This window comes from Rhinatrema bivittatum, chromosome 12 (genome assembly GCF_901001135.1).
Source record: "Rhinatrema bivittatum chromosome 12, aRhiBiv1.1, whole genome shotgun sequence".
NCBI classification, from domain to species: domain Eukaryota; kingdom Metazoa; phylum Chordata; class Amphibia; order Gymnophiona; family Rhinatrematidae; genus Rhinatrema; species Rhinatrema bivittatum.
Genome location: NC_042626.1, coordinates 60,410,939 through 60,427,560, shown reverse-complemented (window position 1 = coordinate 60,427,560; position 16,622 = coordinate 60,410,939). Strand labels below are relative to the sequence as shown.

General features: G+C 46.2%; 1 protein-coding gene across 7 annotated transcripts in view; it reads left to right on the top strand.

Annotated features, from left to right (window-relative positions):
• The window catches only part of KAT7 (lysine acetyltransferase 7), a 146,685-nt gene that overhangs the window by 103,462 nt on the left and 26,601 nt on the right, over positions 1-16,622 (top strand). For all 7 annotated transcript variants that reach the window (XM_029573002.1, XM_029573005.1, XM_029573003.1 and 4 more), the window contains 4 exons: positions 2,406-2,495; positions 2,781-2,921; positions 3,385-3,478; positions 3,744-3,890. In XM_029573002.1, coding sequence (XP_029428862.1) covers positions 2,406-2,495; positions 2,781-2,921; positions 3,385-3,478; positions 3,744-3,890 — 472 coding nt within the window. The remainder of the gene's footprint in view (positions 1-2,405; positions 2,496-2,780; positions 2,922-3,384; positions 3,479-3,743; positions 3,891-16,622) is intronic.

Genomic DNA, 16,622 nt, shown 5'->3' with positions numbered 1-16,622 from the left:
CACCCTGTTTCCTTCCGCCGTGAATGACAAACAGATGGTTCATCTTTCAAACTGGTTCTGACACTTCCAGATACCACACTAAAAGTCTTGACATCCACATGACGGAGGAAACTTCCACGTCGAGTTTATCTAGGCATGGCAATGACATGGACTGATTCAAATGAAACTCTGAGATTATTTTGGGCAAGAAAGATGGACAGGTACATAGCTGTAACACACCTGGAATCATCCGGAGGATTGGCTCCTTGCACAACAATGCCTGCAGTTCCGAGATGTGAGGTGCCAAGCATATAGCCACCAAGAACACAGTCTTCAGGGTCAATAAGTGCAAAGCAAGACTCCGCAGTGGCCAAAATGAAGGACCTGCCAAGATTTCCAGTACTAAATTGAGTTTCCACAAGGGAACCGGTAACCGCAAGGAAGGTCAAAGGTGCTTCAGTCCCTTCAAAAAATGGTCCATGTCAGGGTGGGCCAAAGGGGAAGCTCCATTCACCTTACTCTTGAAACGAGAGCCGCTACTTGCATCTTCAAGGAGTTATGGGCCAAACCTTTATTCAAACTGTCCTGAAAAAATTCCAGAATAAGTGGGATTTTGACCGCTTGAGGGTTGGCCCAGCGTTCTTCACACCAAGCCTCAAATACCCTCCAGACCCGTACGTATGATAGGGATGTGGAGAACTTCCGAGCGCACAGTAAGATGACAATTACTGCCGCAGAATATCCTTGCTTCATCAGGTGAGCCCTTTCAAGGGCCAAGACCATAAGACAGAATAGAGTCTGATCCTCGTGAAGGACCAGTCCCTGGTGTAACAGGTCCCTGAGCAGTGGGAGGCGCAGGGGATTCTCCACCAGGAGTCTCCGCATGTCTGCATACCACGGATGCTAGGGTCAATCCGGAGCTTCTAGTAGGATTATTCCCCTGTGGAGTTTGATTCTGCGGATGACCCTGCCCAGCAGGGACCATGGAGGAAAGGCATATAGCAACTAGTCTTCCGGCCAGAAATTCCAAGGGTCCACGGATCTCTTCTGCGACTGAAGAATCGAGGAACCTTTGCATTGGGGGATGCAGCCAGCAGGTTGACTGATGGGTGGCCCAATGATTAACTATCAGTTGAAATGCTTTGGCCGACAATCCCCACTCTCCTGGCTCCAGACACTCTCTGCTTAGAAAGTCTGTTCTGATGTTGACTTTTCCTGCGATGTGGGAGGCTGAGATCTATAGATATACTTCTACTCACTCCATCAGGAGGTCTATCTCCTGTGACACTTATTGGCTCTTGGTTCCTCCCTGGCGGTTGATGTAGGCTACCATCATCGCGTTGTCCAACATCATGCAGACTGCCTGGCCCTGTAGTCTGTGGCTGAACTGTAGACACGACAGTCTGACTGCCCGGCCTCCGAGTGATTGATGCTCCAGAGGGCCTCTTCTTCTGTAAACTGTCCCTGGGCTGTCAGCTCCTGACAGTGAGCTCCTCAGCCCTGGAGACTTGCCTCTGTTGTGAGAGAATAAGCCAGATTGGGGAGGACAGAGACACATCCTTGTTCAGATGAGCTTCTTGTAACCACCACTGGAGGTGACCAGACTCCCATCGGAGATGAACCGAATAGTCTTGCGACTGAGATGAGAGCTCATTCCACTATGGCTCAGGCAGTCTCATGGGTGGAAGTTAGACTGCTCTCTCCTGTTGATATCTGCCGAACAGCAATGTGATCCTCCTTGCACACCTTCTCCAGGCTTTATCACCTGGATGTACAGGCCCAAGAGGATGCAGCCTTTACATAGGCAGTGTTGACCAGACTGCGGGCAGCCTCCCGCCTCGATCAGGAGTAGCTTCTGTACATCCCATTGGTCCTGAGTCCATCTGGCTACATACTAGGAAATGGAGAAATTACTTACCTGATAATTTTGTTTTCCTTAGTGTAGACAGATGGATTCGGCAACCCACCCTTGGCTGCCCAAGAACTGCACCATGGGTCCTCCCATGGAATGGGCCTCAAATCCACGAGATCACGGCTAAGTGTTCATCCAGTCCCTAGATTAAGGTACCTATATTTTTACTGAGGCTGTGTTTACGGTTGGCTGAGTACAGTTACGGTTATCGTTTATCATATTTTTAATCATATCTTTAGTCAAGTCCTTTCACTAGTATGTCCACAGTGGCTTTCGAAGAGAATACTAATGAGCTGAGGTTACTGCAGGGCTATATGTACTGTGACGTCAGCTTTGCAACCTGACTCCATCTCCATTTGCTGGCAGGGGAGCATAACCCTTTGGTGCTGAGTCAATCTGTCTACACTAAGGAAAACTAAATTATGAGGTAAGTAATTTCTCCATTATATAATCTCCCATGATTCACTCTGCACTGGATATGTTTTCTTGACCTCCAGTTATTTTTCTCGTGCAGGCAAAGTGTGTCTGGAAACACCCTCCAGGAGATGAGATTTACCGCAAAAGCTCCATTTCTGTGTTTGAGGTAGATGGGAAGAAGAACAAGGTATGTAATCATGAATTAAATGCTTTCTGGTCAGGATGTGCGGAAATGGCTTAGTAATGAGGTAGGGTATGACCTGAACAGTTAGAAAATGGCTATTTCTGTTGTCTGTTTATGCAAATAGTGTAATCTACTTGATGTAGGGAATTCTGGGATGCCTGTTTCTTCTAGAAAGTACTGTATGATACAGGAAACTCTGATATATATGCCTACTACTGTCTACAATACATGGCATTTCGAGGAATGCATATCTTGCTGTGTGTAAAGTGAATGTTCTTGTCCTTGCAGATTTATTGCCAGAACCTGTGCTTGCTTGCCAAACTGTTTTTGGACCACAAGACATTGTATTATGATGTTGAACCTTTCCTCTTCTATGTCATGACAGAAGCAGATAACACTGGCTGCCATCTGATTGGCTATTTCTCTAAGGTCAGTAATCTAACCTGCCAATTAGAGGAAGAGATTGATGACATAGCCATATACTATGCTGTGTCACTCACTATAGGTAATGAAAACTTCCATTAGGGTAGCCATGTTAGTCTGTAGCAGCAAGAATGAAAACAGACCGGTGGCACTTTTTATAGGCTGATTTATTGAGGAATAAGTGTGAGGACAAGAGGCTACTTCATTGGATGGAATGTTTGACTTTGCTGCTTAATCTGGGTTGTTAGTGATTTACAGTGAGGACTCGTCACATAGCCAAATATGGCACTATCTGTATATATTGGGAACACTGTTGCTGGGTGCCATACTCTAGCTCATTTACTGTAGATAGTGAAATCTCAATACTGTCTAGGACTAGGCTCTAGTATGTTTGCTCTATTTAAATGGATCTTGCTGTATGAAATGAAATGTCAGGTTATTGAATTTTTGTCACTTTAATTATTTTCAGGAGAAGAATTCTTTTCTCAATTACAACGTGTCTTGTATCCTGACAATGCCTCAGTACATGAGGCAGGGATATGGCAAAATGCTCATTGACTTTAGTAAGTAATGTTGCTATCTGATATGGCCAGAATATAAATGAAAGTTCCTTCTGACACTATGCCAGTTGTGGGTGAAGGAGGCAGGCTCTTTGCAACCACCTTTTGCTGACAGGGAGCAAGGAGGGGAAAAAGATTCTGTCCTATTTCTGGGTCTTGCATAACTTGTTAGATGAGAATAAACAGGAAAATCCAAGAATCTAAATGCTTTTTAAGTAATTTGTAAGGCTTTAGTAAAAGTGACAATGATTTCTGTTTTCCATTGCAGGTTACTTACTTTCAAAAGTGGAAGAAAAGGTGGGGTCACCAGAACGACCACTCTCTGACTTAGGCCTCATAAGTTATCGTAGTTATTGGAAAGAAGTTCTTCTTAGATACCTGCACAATTTTCAAGGCAAAGAAATATCCATAAAAGGTGGGTTTCAAATAAGTTATATGTGAGTTCATTGAGATAAACAGGCTTGAATTAGCCATTACATGTGGGTGATGTCATCCAGCTACAGCTAATTGACTTGCCTCTCCAAGCTGTAGGTGTTGTCTTGTGAGCCTTTTCAGTCATTGTTTGTCCAAGCTGAAGCATGATTGGGTACTTCATCTCTCCTCTATTTTTCTACCTCAAACTTAATTTTTTTCTTCCAAAACCTTTTCTACCTTGCTTTAATGCTACTAAAGAAAAAAGTCAAAGCTTTCCTCTTGCAGGATGTCAGGTCACAAGAAAAAGTCAAGTGATGGTGAATGAATTCAGACTGCCCATGTGGAAATGTCATGTCTTTCACTGGTGGCCACGAGTTGTTACTGCTGTCTAAGACTTGACCATTTGTGAAATCTGTGGACGAATGTCCTCGTGCTCACAGTGCTCCAGAGCCATGCGGTGTGGAAGAACTGTGTAAATCTCTAAGGGGTGACAGTAGATCTTCCTCCCTCAGTGCAGCATTGTCTATTTCCTCAGGAAAGCATTTGAGTATGTTCCAAAAATCCTTCATCTGCAAGGTTGAGTTCAGCTGCCTGAATGTCATTGACGCGTAAGCAGTATCATTCCCCAAGGATGGTAGTCCTCACATGTGGGTTGCATCATCAGATGGAACTTAGCACAGAAAACTTCTGTCAGTTTCCAGAACTTTGACTTGGTATGCTGACCATGCCCTATACCACGCATCCATGCGGATCCCTCTTCAGTCTGTTGTTTTCTGCTGAGCTTTCACATCATGGTGTAAGTGAGCTCTTCATTTTTTTCTTTACAACTGTGAAAAATTTTTTCCCTTTTTTTTTTTCCCCCTGGGGTTTTCCTTACATTCCATTGATGTCTGGTCCCTCCTGGTCCCTTCTGTAGCCTCCTTAGGTTTCTCAGCGTTTTGGTTAAGTTTTCTTTCATTTTGACCTTCCCCTTGGTGGCAGTACCTAGGTGCTCGCCGGTCATTGTTGCTTGCCACCTTTGTCATTTTGCGCCCCTCTTTTTTAGCTTTGATTATAGCCACTTTAGGTTTTCGTTGATGCCCCGGTGCCAGAGGACCATGTCTTATCACATGATGTGTGTCCTCTGCCTGGGGAGTTCACATGACGTTCGGGGTTACATAGAAACATAGAAATGACGGCAGAAGAAGACCAAACGGCCCATCCAGTCTGCCCAGCAAGCTTCACACATTTTTTCTCTCATACTTATCTGTTTCTTTTAGCTCTTGGTTCTATTTCCCTTCCTCCAGGTGTGCCCAAATGACCCAAATGAACGTCACGCCTGACTCTGAAAGATGGTGAAACTCTTCGGCATCAGTGGCATTGACACCGATGGACCTTGGAGATGCCCCAGTGGGTAACATGCCATCAACATCGGTGGGACAGTCATTTCTGTCGAGGAATTCGGGTTTCTCATCTTTGACCTCAGCACCAGCGAAAGGCCAGTTCGCGCACCAAGGGAAGCCAAGGAAACATTGGCACTGGTCGCCTTTGCATGTGCTGGGCACAGGAATGCGCCAGCCCATGCCATGATGGCCCTGAAGCAACCCCCATGGCAAGGAGTACCCATCCTCCATCGATGCCCATGGGTCTGCGACAGTCTCCACCTGGCCTGGTGCCAGTTGCCGATCCACCTCGGGGCTCCAAGGAAGATCTGGCCATCCCTCTTTCTTCCCAGTCAGTGTTGGCTTCAGCACCTTTTGAGGAGGAGCTGGAGCGACACATCCAACTGGCAGTAGAATGGACACTGCAGGGCATTAATCCTATGACACCGACAGCACAGATGCAGCTCCTGTATGCTGCAGGAACGTCTCAATGTACTCATCAGTGTGTTACCGGCCCAGCTGACACCGGTTCCCTGGAGGCTATCAATGCCCAGCGGGGCACCGATGCTTCCCCCAACCAATGTGGTGGTCGTTCCCGGTTCCTCTGAAGAGTAAGCTCCCCCTAGGCCAGCAGAATTGTCACAGCCTGCTGCCCTCAGTCCAGTTTTGCCGGGGCCTGCACCGGGTTTGCCAGTGATTGCATCTCTAAACGAAGGCCGATAATCCAGGGTCCCATTCCCTGTCAATCACAGTGAGGATGAGGGTCCCTATGACCCCTGGGGGGATAATACTATAGAGCCCTCAGAACAGTCTCCTCCTGAAGAGCAAAGTAGGTCCTCGTCAAAGGGCTTATCCTTCCCAGGGTTTGTGCAGATAATGGTGGAAGCTATTCTGTTTCAGTTGTTGACAGAGGAAGATACGAAACACAAGATGCTGGAGATTCTCCAGTTTGTGGAGCCTCCTAAGGAAATCGTAGTCCCAGTGCACGAAATCTTTAAAGAGCTGCTATTGAGGATATGGGAACACCCCTTCACAGTGCCTTCTGTTAAAGGAAGGTGGACGGGGACTTCCTTGTCCAAAAGGCTACCAAATTTGATAAGCATCAGCTCCCTCACCAATCGGTTGTCGAATTCGCCCTCAAGAGAGCCAGGCGCTCTTGGACCCATTCCACGGTGCCCCCAGGGTAGGACCCACAGGGCGAAGTGTTCCAGATGGCCATGCTCATTGCCCACATCGCCTCCTAGCAGCTCTATGAGCCACTACTTGCAGGACATCTGGAATCAGGTGCAGGAGATAGCCAAGCAGCTGCCTCAGTGATAGTTCGACTCCCTGCAATCGCTGGTGCAGAAGGGCCTGGAGTGTGGAAAAAGTGAGGTCTGGGCTGTAGGGAGATGTCCCATGTCTTACTGAAAGCACCAAATATGAATCGTATTATCCAAAGAAGTATGCAGACAAATACTGACAGGCCAAAACACTGTCACAGTGAAAGAGACCTTGCCCAGATGAGAACTTTAAACTCAAAGATGCTATCAACATCTGCCTGTTAGTATGCTCCTGTGTAAATAAAAACAAAGGCAGAGAAACAATGCAGCAGTTAAACTCTCTTAAGCAAGAGTCATGGAACGGTGAAGGGACTCCTGAGGTCAGAAGGACCCTCACATTTGTAAGAAGTGTGTGTGTGGGGGGGCGGGGAGCAGTCTAAAATGGAGAAAAACACTGACTCTGGCATACAGCTTGGCATACAGATGTGGCAGAACTCCCCCTGAAGAAATGGGGAGGGAGAAAAGATCTCCAATGTGGCAGCCCCCCCCTGAAGAAATGAATAGAGGGAAAAGACCTGCAATGCAGCAAAGACCCTCCACTCACCATGTGATTATTCATGAGCTTAAGCATATTTATCAGCTACAAAGTATAAGGGGGGGGGGGGAGCAAATAGAAACAAGAGAGTGAAACCAGAAGAGCAAAAGGACAGCCCGAAGCAGACCAACACCCTCTGCTATCGAGGGAGGAGAAGACTAGGTGTGGCCCAGAGACTGGGGAGAGGAGAACAGAGAGGAGACGCCCTGCTCAGGTTCAGAGAGTGACAGAGTCTGAGACGGTAAGGGGTGAGAGCAAGCCCCAGACAGCCCAGCAAGTACCAGAGCCAGAAGCAAGTCTTCCCAGACCGCCTGCCAGCTCTGTCAGTACCAAACCCAGGAAACAAGCTTCCTCCCCTGCCCATATTCTCCGGTCCTCCAGCCAGTGTTTCCTTCAGAGATGAACAGAGGGATATTGCTTGGTTGGGATCAGGAGTAAATTAGCCATAAGTATTAATATATTAAGCAGGCTAAGGTTTATGACATGTACAGAACTTTCTTTAGGGTGAACTGGTGTTTAGTGGCCAGGATGATACACGAATTGTTATCTTCTAAATGCTAAGTCCTGCCAAATCTGATAAGTCTATTTCTGAGAAGAACACGTCTTTTTCCTGACTTAGGATTGTGAAGTAAGGTGGGAGGGCAACTGGAAGTGTCTGGTAGCAGGACAGGTCCCTATAACCCTAAACTTCCTTAGAAGGCAAACTACGATGTTTTTGAAACAGCAGCGAGGGCCTCTGCAGTGGGAATCACGCCCACAGAATGGCATGGCTGCGGGCCTCTGATCTCCTTCCAGAGGTTCAGGAGAACTGGGGAGAATTTTTTTGGAGATGGAGTGAGGGATGCATTGGCCCAGTTGCGGGACCACCATGAGACCCTCCAACAGCTCTCCACTGGCACTCCAGACTCGTCATCCTCATCCAGGAGGTTGGCGAGGCAGGAGCAGAGGAAGTCTTTGTTGCCAGAAGAGGTACTCTCTTCTCCTCCCGTCAGCAGCATGTGAGCTCCTGTGGCAGCCACAGGCAACAGAGAGCTCCCAAGACCCAGCTGGCACCTCAGTCAACTCTTGGGACAGGGTTGTGACTAGATTGGAGGGAACGTAAGCCAATTGCCTGTATCTGAGATGCTGGCAGGCTGCGGTTCTTCACGAACAGTATAATCTCGGAACCAGTAGGTTCTGTCCATCATCCATTAGGGGTACTAATTAAATCTACTGGGTGTTCCGCCAAATTGCCCTCCAGGCTCGTTTTGGGGGCTGGTAGCACATCAGGAAGTACTGCTTGCGGAGCTCTCCGCCCTCTTAACAGCCAGGGCGGTTGAGCTTGTTCCACCAAGGGAGGGAGGGCGGGCAGGGATTCTACTCCAGGTATTTTCTGATTCCAAAGAGAACAGGAGGACTCCGTCCCATCTTAGACCTAAAGGTCTTTCTGAAAAAAAGAAATGTTCATGATGACTTCCCTTGGCACCTTGATCTCCCCCCCTCTTCTACAAAGCAGGGATTGGCTATGTGCCCTCGATCTAAAGGATGCGTACACCCATGTCAAGATCTTCCTAGGTCACAGGAGGTATCTCCAATTCATGGTGGAGAAACAGCACTTCCAGTACAGAGTGTTGCTGTTTGGGTTAGCATCAGCCCCACGTGTCTTCACAAAATGCCTTGCCGTGGTGGCAGCGCATCTCCATGGGCCGGGAGTGTGTGTCTTCCCCTATCTGGACAATTGGCTGGTCAGGAGCACATCTCTGGCATGGGTCAATTCAGTCCATGAGCTTGACCAGCTGGGTGTTGGAGTCACTAGGGTTTGTCATCATCTACCCAAAGTCCCATCTGTCCATCACCTTAGTTGGACTTTATAGGAGCCCTGTTGGACCCATCTCAGGCAAGAGTCTTCCTGCGTCGTTCATGGGCCACCACCCTAGCATCCATTCTGGCAAAGATCCAGGGGAGCCAGCAGGTGTCTGCACGGTACATGTTGAGGTTGTTGGGCCACATGGCCTCAACCATCCATGTCACTCCCTTAGTACATTTAAACATGCACAGAGCCCAATGAACCTTGAGGTTGCAGTGGTGCCAGGCCACATAGAGCCTCCAGGCTTACATCAGTCACCCTGTCTCTGTGGGACTCTGTCCTGGTGGCGGGTATGCTCCAATATGAATTGGGGGATCACTTCTGGAGTCATTCTACACAAATTATCTTAACCACAGATGCATCTACCCTGGGCTGGGGAGCACATGTAGAGGGGCTCCGCACCCAGGGCCTCTGTTCCACTTAGGAAAGCTTTTGCCAGATCAACTTCCTGGAGCTCAGGGTGATCAGGAACTTGCTATGGGCTTTCAGAGATCAGCTGTCCAAGAAAGTTATCCTAATTCAAACTGACAATCAAATGGCGATGTGGTATGTCATCAAGCAGGGAGGTAGGGGTCATACCTCGTGTGTCAGGAAGCAGTTGAGATCTTGTCATGTGCCCTGTCCCATGGGATGGTGCTCAGGGCTATGTACCTTGCTGTAACTGAGAGTGTGTTGACAGACAGACTGAGTTGTGCCTTCAGACCCGACAAGTGGTCTCTGTACCAGGGTTTGCGAATTGGGTATTCCTCCTCTAAGGGAAGCTCAGATGTGGATCTCTTTGCATCCCCTTGCAACAGAAAGGTGCCTTGGTTCTGCTCCCTGTACAGGAAAGATGGCAAACCAGCTTCAGACGCCCTCGACAGATATTGGGGCAAAGGCTTTTCTGTATGTGTATTTTCAGATTCCCTTAGTAGTGAAGACTCTCTTGAAGCTTCGTGAGGACAAGGGGACTATGATCCTCATAGCCCCTTATTATTTATTTATTTATTATTTATTTATTTACTTATTAATTTTTATATACCGATGTTTCATGAGAACATATCACAACGATTTACAATAGTTAACAAATATTCATTTAAAAATATTTGCATTTCCAAAATTAAATGAAAAGTAAATACAAAGTTTCATAATAAACTAATAAAAACAAAATAGTAAAATCATAAAATTTAAACAGTTAAAGATGCAGAATAGTAAGAGCAGAGATAATGCAAATATCTAAATATATATATATTAAAGGGGGTATATAATCATTAGGTTAAAACTCTTGGAAAGCTTGTTTGAATAGCCATGTTTTAATACCCTTTTTAAATATTTTGATGTCTGATTCCATCCTTAATTCCTGTGGTAGAGAGTTCCACAGTTGGGGCCCGGCAATGGAAATAGCCCTTTCTCTGACATTATTTAAATGAGCAATTTTAGGAGAAAGTATGGGCAACATCCCTGTACCTGCTGATCTTGTAATTCTTGGTAGGTTAACAATTCTATCTTTTCGTTGTAGAGGGTTTTATGAATTAACAGTAGAACTTTATGCTGCACCCTGTATTTAACAGGCAACCAATGAAGGTCCTTTAATATTAGCGTAATATGATCAGATCTTCTAGTTCCTGTTAAAAGTCTAGCTGCTGAGTTCTGTAATAATTGCAATGGTCTTGTAACATTCGCTGATAGGCCCCAAAACATTGAATTACAGTAATCAAATTTTGACAAAATAAGAGCTTGTAAAACTGTTCTAAAATCTTTTGGAAATAAGAGGCTTCAATCTTTTAAGAACATTCAGTTTAAAATACCCATCATTAATGATTTTTTTAATATACGCTTTCAGTGTGAATTCAGTCTAGGAAAATCCCTAAATCTCAGACCTCCAGGGAAATGGGATAATTTTTAGCAGCTTCCTGAATTTCAAATTCCTTTGCATGGCTTAATTTAGGGCAGATATATAAAATTTCAGTCTTTTTTGCATTCAGAGAGAGGTTCATTTGGGTTAATACTTTATCAATGGCAGATTGATATATATCCCAAAGCTTAAGTGTTAGATCAGTTGATTTTTCGATCGGAATTAAAATTTGTACATCATCTGCGTATATAAAATGTGTAAGACTGAAACCAGATAAAATTCTACATAAAGGAAGCATATAAATATTAAAAAGGGTCGCAGACAGAGAAGATCCCTGGGGTACACCATGTTGAAGATCAATTGGTTGAGATTCTTTATCATGAAATTTCACTTTAAAAGATCTATTCTTTAAGTTACAGTGAAACCATTTCAGCGCAGAGTCTTTAATACCTATTTCATGTAATCTATCTAAGAGAATTTTATTAACTGTATCAAACGCTGATGATATATCTAGCATAATCAGAAAATAAGTTTGGCTGTTATCTGCTTCTTAAACGATAATTTCTTGTAAAGATACTAACAGTGTCTCAGTATTGAAATATTTTCTGAATCCATGTTGTGCAGGGAATAGGGTACTATGCATTTCAAGGTAATCTGGTAGTTGCTTGTTCCCAGTACGTACCAGGATCTGTCCAGAGTAGTGGGTTGTGTATTCCTACCAGCAGATGGAGTCAGAGAACAAAGCTTTGGGCACTGCCATATATACAAGAGTGCCACCTGCAGTCCCCCAGTATTTCTCTGACTCCAGCAGATGGCAGAGATGCACTCCTGCAGTTTTTTAATTTGAATTTTTTCAGTAGTTAGAAGTTTTTTTTCTTTTCCTTACGGTCGCTTCCTGAAGTGTTAGGCACCTTCGTGGGCCATCCCTCAGTGGAAGCCGGGCGTCGGGGAGGGGGGATTGATTATCCCTGTCAGGGTTTTTCCCGTTCCAGGTCAGTGTGTACAGGCCAGGAGCTCCTGGTTACGCGCCACTGACATTGTTGCGGCTGCTCCCTTGATCCCTGCTAGAGCATCTCCTGTTTAGTAAAGTTCAATGTAAAAAATAAATAAATAAATACTAAACAGGATGAAAGTGTTTCGTTTGGTGCTCGGGCCTGAGGCAGCGGCTCTGAGGTAACGAGTCGGTGCTATGGGATCGGGCCCTCGGAGGCTGTGTGGGGGAGGCTGTCTGCTCCTGGTCCCTTCAGCTCCAGGCTGCCGCGAAAGGGAAGGGGTGAGTTTTATTTTTAAACCTCCGGTCTTCTGTCATTTCGCCATGGCGTTTTCAAGCGGGGACCGGCTTTGTTGGCTGCAGCCCGACGGCGTGCGAGGTTTATCTATTTTTAGACTAAGTTTGATTGTCGTGATTCTGACGGATTTTTTCCCGTGTCACAGCTGCGAGCGGTGGTGCGGCAATCGCGGCCTTCTCCCCTCTTCATGCACATGGCGGCATGCTTTCGGTGATGGGGCCGCACTCCAAATCGCCGGTCTGCCGTGTGTGTGGCACACGTGGTCAGACTCTGGATGCGGCCTTTTTATGCCCCGAATGTGCTGAGGGGGCAGGAGAATTATCGGGACTGGAAGGCCCACCCCCAGGAACGTCCTGCGTTCCCCGGGCCTAGAATCACGGGAGGAGGATCCCCCCCTCCCGTTTTAGCTCTTGTAGGGGAAGATCTCACGGGAGGAGCGAGCGCTGCACCTCCAGTGATTTCCCCAGAAGGGGAGGGGGCCCTGGAGGGGTTTTCCCCAGAGTTTGTCCTTCTCATGCACGAAGCTTTCTTGGCCCGCAAATGCGCAGCAGTGAAGAGACCTGGGAGAAGGGACGATACAGATGATACAGATACCCCTCCGGCGGAGGGTGACGATCCCAGTGTGGTCCGCTTATTCAAGAGACAAACTGCGTCCCCTTATTCCTCAGGTCCTAGAGGTCCTGGGCCTTAAGGTGTCTCAGGAAGAGTCTGACAATGAAAGGGGTTAATCCCGTTCTCGACGGCATTCGGGGTCCCACTACTTCTTTTCCTTTACCGAAGAAAGTAGACAAACTAGTAACCTGGGAGTGGGAGGCTCCTGATGCCAGTCTGAAAGTGGGCAGAGCGATGGCTAAACTATATCCCCTGTCGTCGGATGTCTTAGACCTCTTGAAGATCCCTAAGGTGGATGCTGTGGTCTCGGCGGTCACTAAGAAGACCACTATCCCAGTCGCTGGGGCAGCCGCCCTTAAAGACATGCAGGACCAGAAGCTGGAGATCCAGTTGAAACGGATGTTTGAGGTTGCGGCGCTGAGTCTTCGAGCTGCAATCTGCGCCAGTCTGATGCAGAGAGCATGTCTGTGTTAGGTTCAGGAAGTGTCGGCCAGTGCCGGAACAAGCGGCGGAGGGGCGTTACAGTCTGCCCGGTTGGAGGTGGGTGTCGCCTACATGGCGGATGCCCTGAATGATCTGGTGAGGACCTCGGCGAGAGGTATGGTCACCATGGTGTCAGCGCGGCGTCTCCTCTGGCTGAGGAATTGGGTGGCGAATTTGTCCTCTAAACCCCCCAACTGTGCATCCTGCCTTTTAAGGGTAAGCTCCTGTTTGGAGAGGAACTGGATCAGTTGGTAAAATTGCTGGCGGAATCCAAGGGCACTTAGTTACCAGCAGACAGGAAATTGTCCAAAAAGGCCTCCCCCCCCCCCAGAGCTCATTTCAGGGACACCCGTTGATACAGGACTAGCAGATACACGGCACCAACCGCTTCTAAGCCAGCTAAGGGGCGCCAGCAGTCCTTTCGCGGGGGTCGCTGTCCCGGCAGGGACTCAGGACATCTGGATGTGGGAAGCACCAAAGCCTCCAAATGAAGCCACGAGCACCCATTCTGTCGTCGAAATTGTCTGAGGCAGATTATCCAACTTTTACACGGAATGGGCAAGAATTACCTCAGACTGTTGGGTATTAGAGGTCATCAGAGAGGGATATTCCTTGGAATTCTCACGGCCGGTCCGAGAGATGTTTGTGGAATCCCGAGTGGCCTTACACAGCAAACACAAGGCGGTCCGGGGGACCTTGCAATGACTTCTTGTTCTCAAGGCTATTGTCCAGGTTCCGGAGTCGCAGCAAGGACGGGGCTGTTACTCGATTAACTTTGTGGTGCCCAAACAGGAGGGCACGTTTCGTTTCATTCTCGATATGCAGAAAGACAACCGTTGTCTCCGGATTCCTCATTTTCGGATGGAAACATTGCAGACGGTGATGGCGGCGGTTCGGACAGGGGAATTTCTAGAGTCTCTGATTCTCACTGAAGCGTATCTTCATATCCCTATCAGGTCCAGTCACCAGAAGTTTCTTTTTTTTTTTTAATTTTTTTTATTTCATTTTAAATATTTGAAACAAATAGATATATCTCAATAACTTGTTTTACAATACATTACATAACATTACTATATATCTTAAGATCAGGTAATGATAGAAACAAACAAGAAATTTGAGAGCATTGGGAGTTAAGTAGATAATGAAGCAGTTATCAAAAGAAATAACATTATACCATTACATATTGTCTAACTCCTACATCAAACATTTATTTTACCCTCTCTAAGCTTCTTCTAAGAGTGTGAATCAAGATATGTACGAAGCTGGTCTGGTTGGCTAAAAACATATCTTGTATCTTGATGTTTAATAAAACACCTATAGGGATATCTTAGGAGAAATTGAGCACCTCTCTCTAACCACCTCAGTTCTCATGGCTATAAATTTCCTGCATCTGAGCTGAGTAGCCCGTACTACATCAGGAAAAATTCTTACACGATGACCGTAGAAATCCTGATTCTGGTACCTAAAGTGTAATCTGAATACAGCATGTCTTTCTAATAGTGAAGAGAATTGAACTAGTAAGGTAGCCCTTGTATCAATTTTCATCTCGTAAGATTTTTCAAGAAAATCTGTAAGATTCAAATCAGCTTTCTCTAAATTTAAATTGCCTTCTCTATTCTGTGGTTGCTGCAAATAATAAATTTTAGAGAGAATAGGAATAGATAAATCTTAATATTGTAAAATATCCTTCAGATAACTCTTAAATAGATCTATTGGAGATGCTAGCTTCCTAAATTGTTGCAGTGAGGTTATTAATAGATTTTTGCATCATTACCAACATTGATTCAAGTTCTTCAATAGAAAATTTCTTTGGTGTAATGACAGAAATGTCCTCAATATTCCCTAAACACACTTGTTCTTCCACACTTAATTGCTTTGATGTCCCTCCAAATACATTTGTAAAAGACAGATGAGTCTTTTGGTTCCCTGGGACCTTGATCGTCCATGTCCTCGGACATTTGTCGATTCCTCGACTTCTCTCTGGGATCTAAGTGAATCTTTCAAGATTGCTTTAAATTCTAAGTCCGTCTTTGCAGATGGAGGAACTGGTTTCTCTGGGGCACCAGGGGTTAAAGATGTTTCAGATGCCTGGTAGTTCGGCTCCTGCTCCTGGCCTAAACTTCCTGTGGCTCCTATCTGTGGTGATGAGGGGATTATTTATTTATTTATTTATTTAAAAACTTTTATATACCGGTATTAGTATGCATACATCATACCGGTTTACAATGTAACTTAAAAGGCAGAAATTACAATGAACAGGGAGGGCGAACAAGGAGGAGTATACAAAGAGCAGGAGGTGGAGGAATTAAAGCAATAAATAAAACTGCAACGGACTATTTACAGGAATATACAAGGCGTAGGCAAGATACTTGCGGAAGTCAGTGTACTTAATCAGGGTAGGCTTGTCGGAAGAGCCATGTTTTAAGTTTTTTTTCTGAACTTGGCGTAACATGGCTCTAGCCTGAGAGTGGTAGGGAGGGCGTTCCATTGTTTAGGGCCTGCAATGGATAGTGCACGGTCCCTAGTAGAGGAGAGGTGGGCTTTTTTCAAAGGGGGAATGGAGAGGGTGCCTTTGTTGACAGTGCGAGTGGGTCGTTCAGTGCGTATAGGACGAAAGGGTTCATCCAACCAATTGGAATTGTGCGAGTGGATGGACTTGTGCACTATGGTTAGAATTTTGAAGAGAATTCGGGATGCGATGGGGAGCCAGTGGAGTTCTTTGAGTATAGGGGTAATGTGATCAGCTTTCCTTGAGTTGGTGATGACCCTGGCGATGGCATTCTGGAGCATTTGTAAGGGCTTGGTGGTGGAGGAGGGTAGGCCGAGGAAGAGGGCATTACAGTAGTCCAGCTTTGAGGAAAGGGTGGCTTGGACGACGGTGCGGAAGTCATGATAGTGGAGGAGGGGTCTGAGTTTCTTCAGGATGTGAAGCTTGAAGAAACCTTCTTTGAGGATGGAGTTGATCTGTTTTTTGAGATTGAGTTGTTGATCTATGATAACCCCAAGGTCTCTTACTGTGGGTTGGGGTGTTATGACGTTGAAAGCTGGATCGTTGGAGATCGGTGGTTTGGGAGGGAGGTGAGGAGAGATAAGGAGCAGCTCTGTTTTGGAGGAGTTTAGAGCGAGGTGGATGTTGGTGAGGAAGTCATTTATGTTGGCAAGACATGTGTTCCAGAAGGCAAGGGCATCTGAGAGAGAGTTGTGAATGGGAATGACGATTTGAACGTCATCTGCATAGAGGTAGAATTTGAGGCCGAGGTCTGTGAGGAGCTGACATAGAGGTGTGAGATAAATGTTGAAAAGGGTGGAGGAGAGGGAGGAGCCTTGTGGGACACCCTGAGACAAGGGGTAGAGTGTGGAGTTGGCGTTTCCTATCTTGACGGAGAACTTTGTTAGATAAATAGGATTTAAACCATAGTAGGGCTAGGCCTGAGATGCCTATTTCAGATAG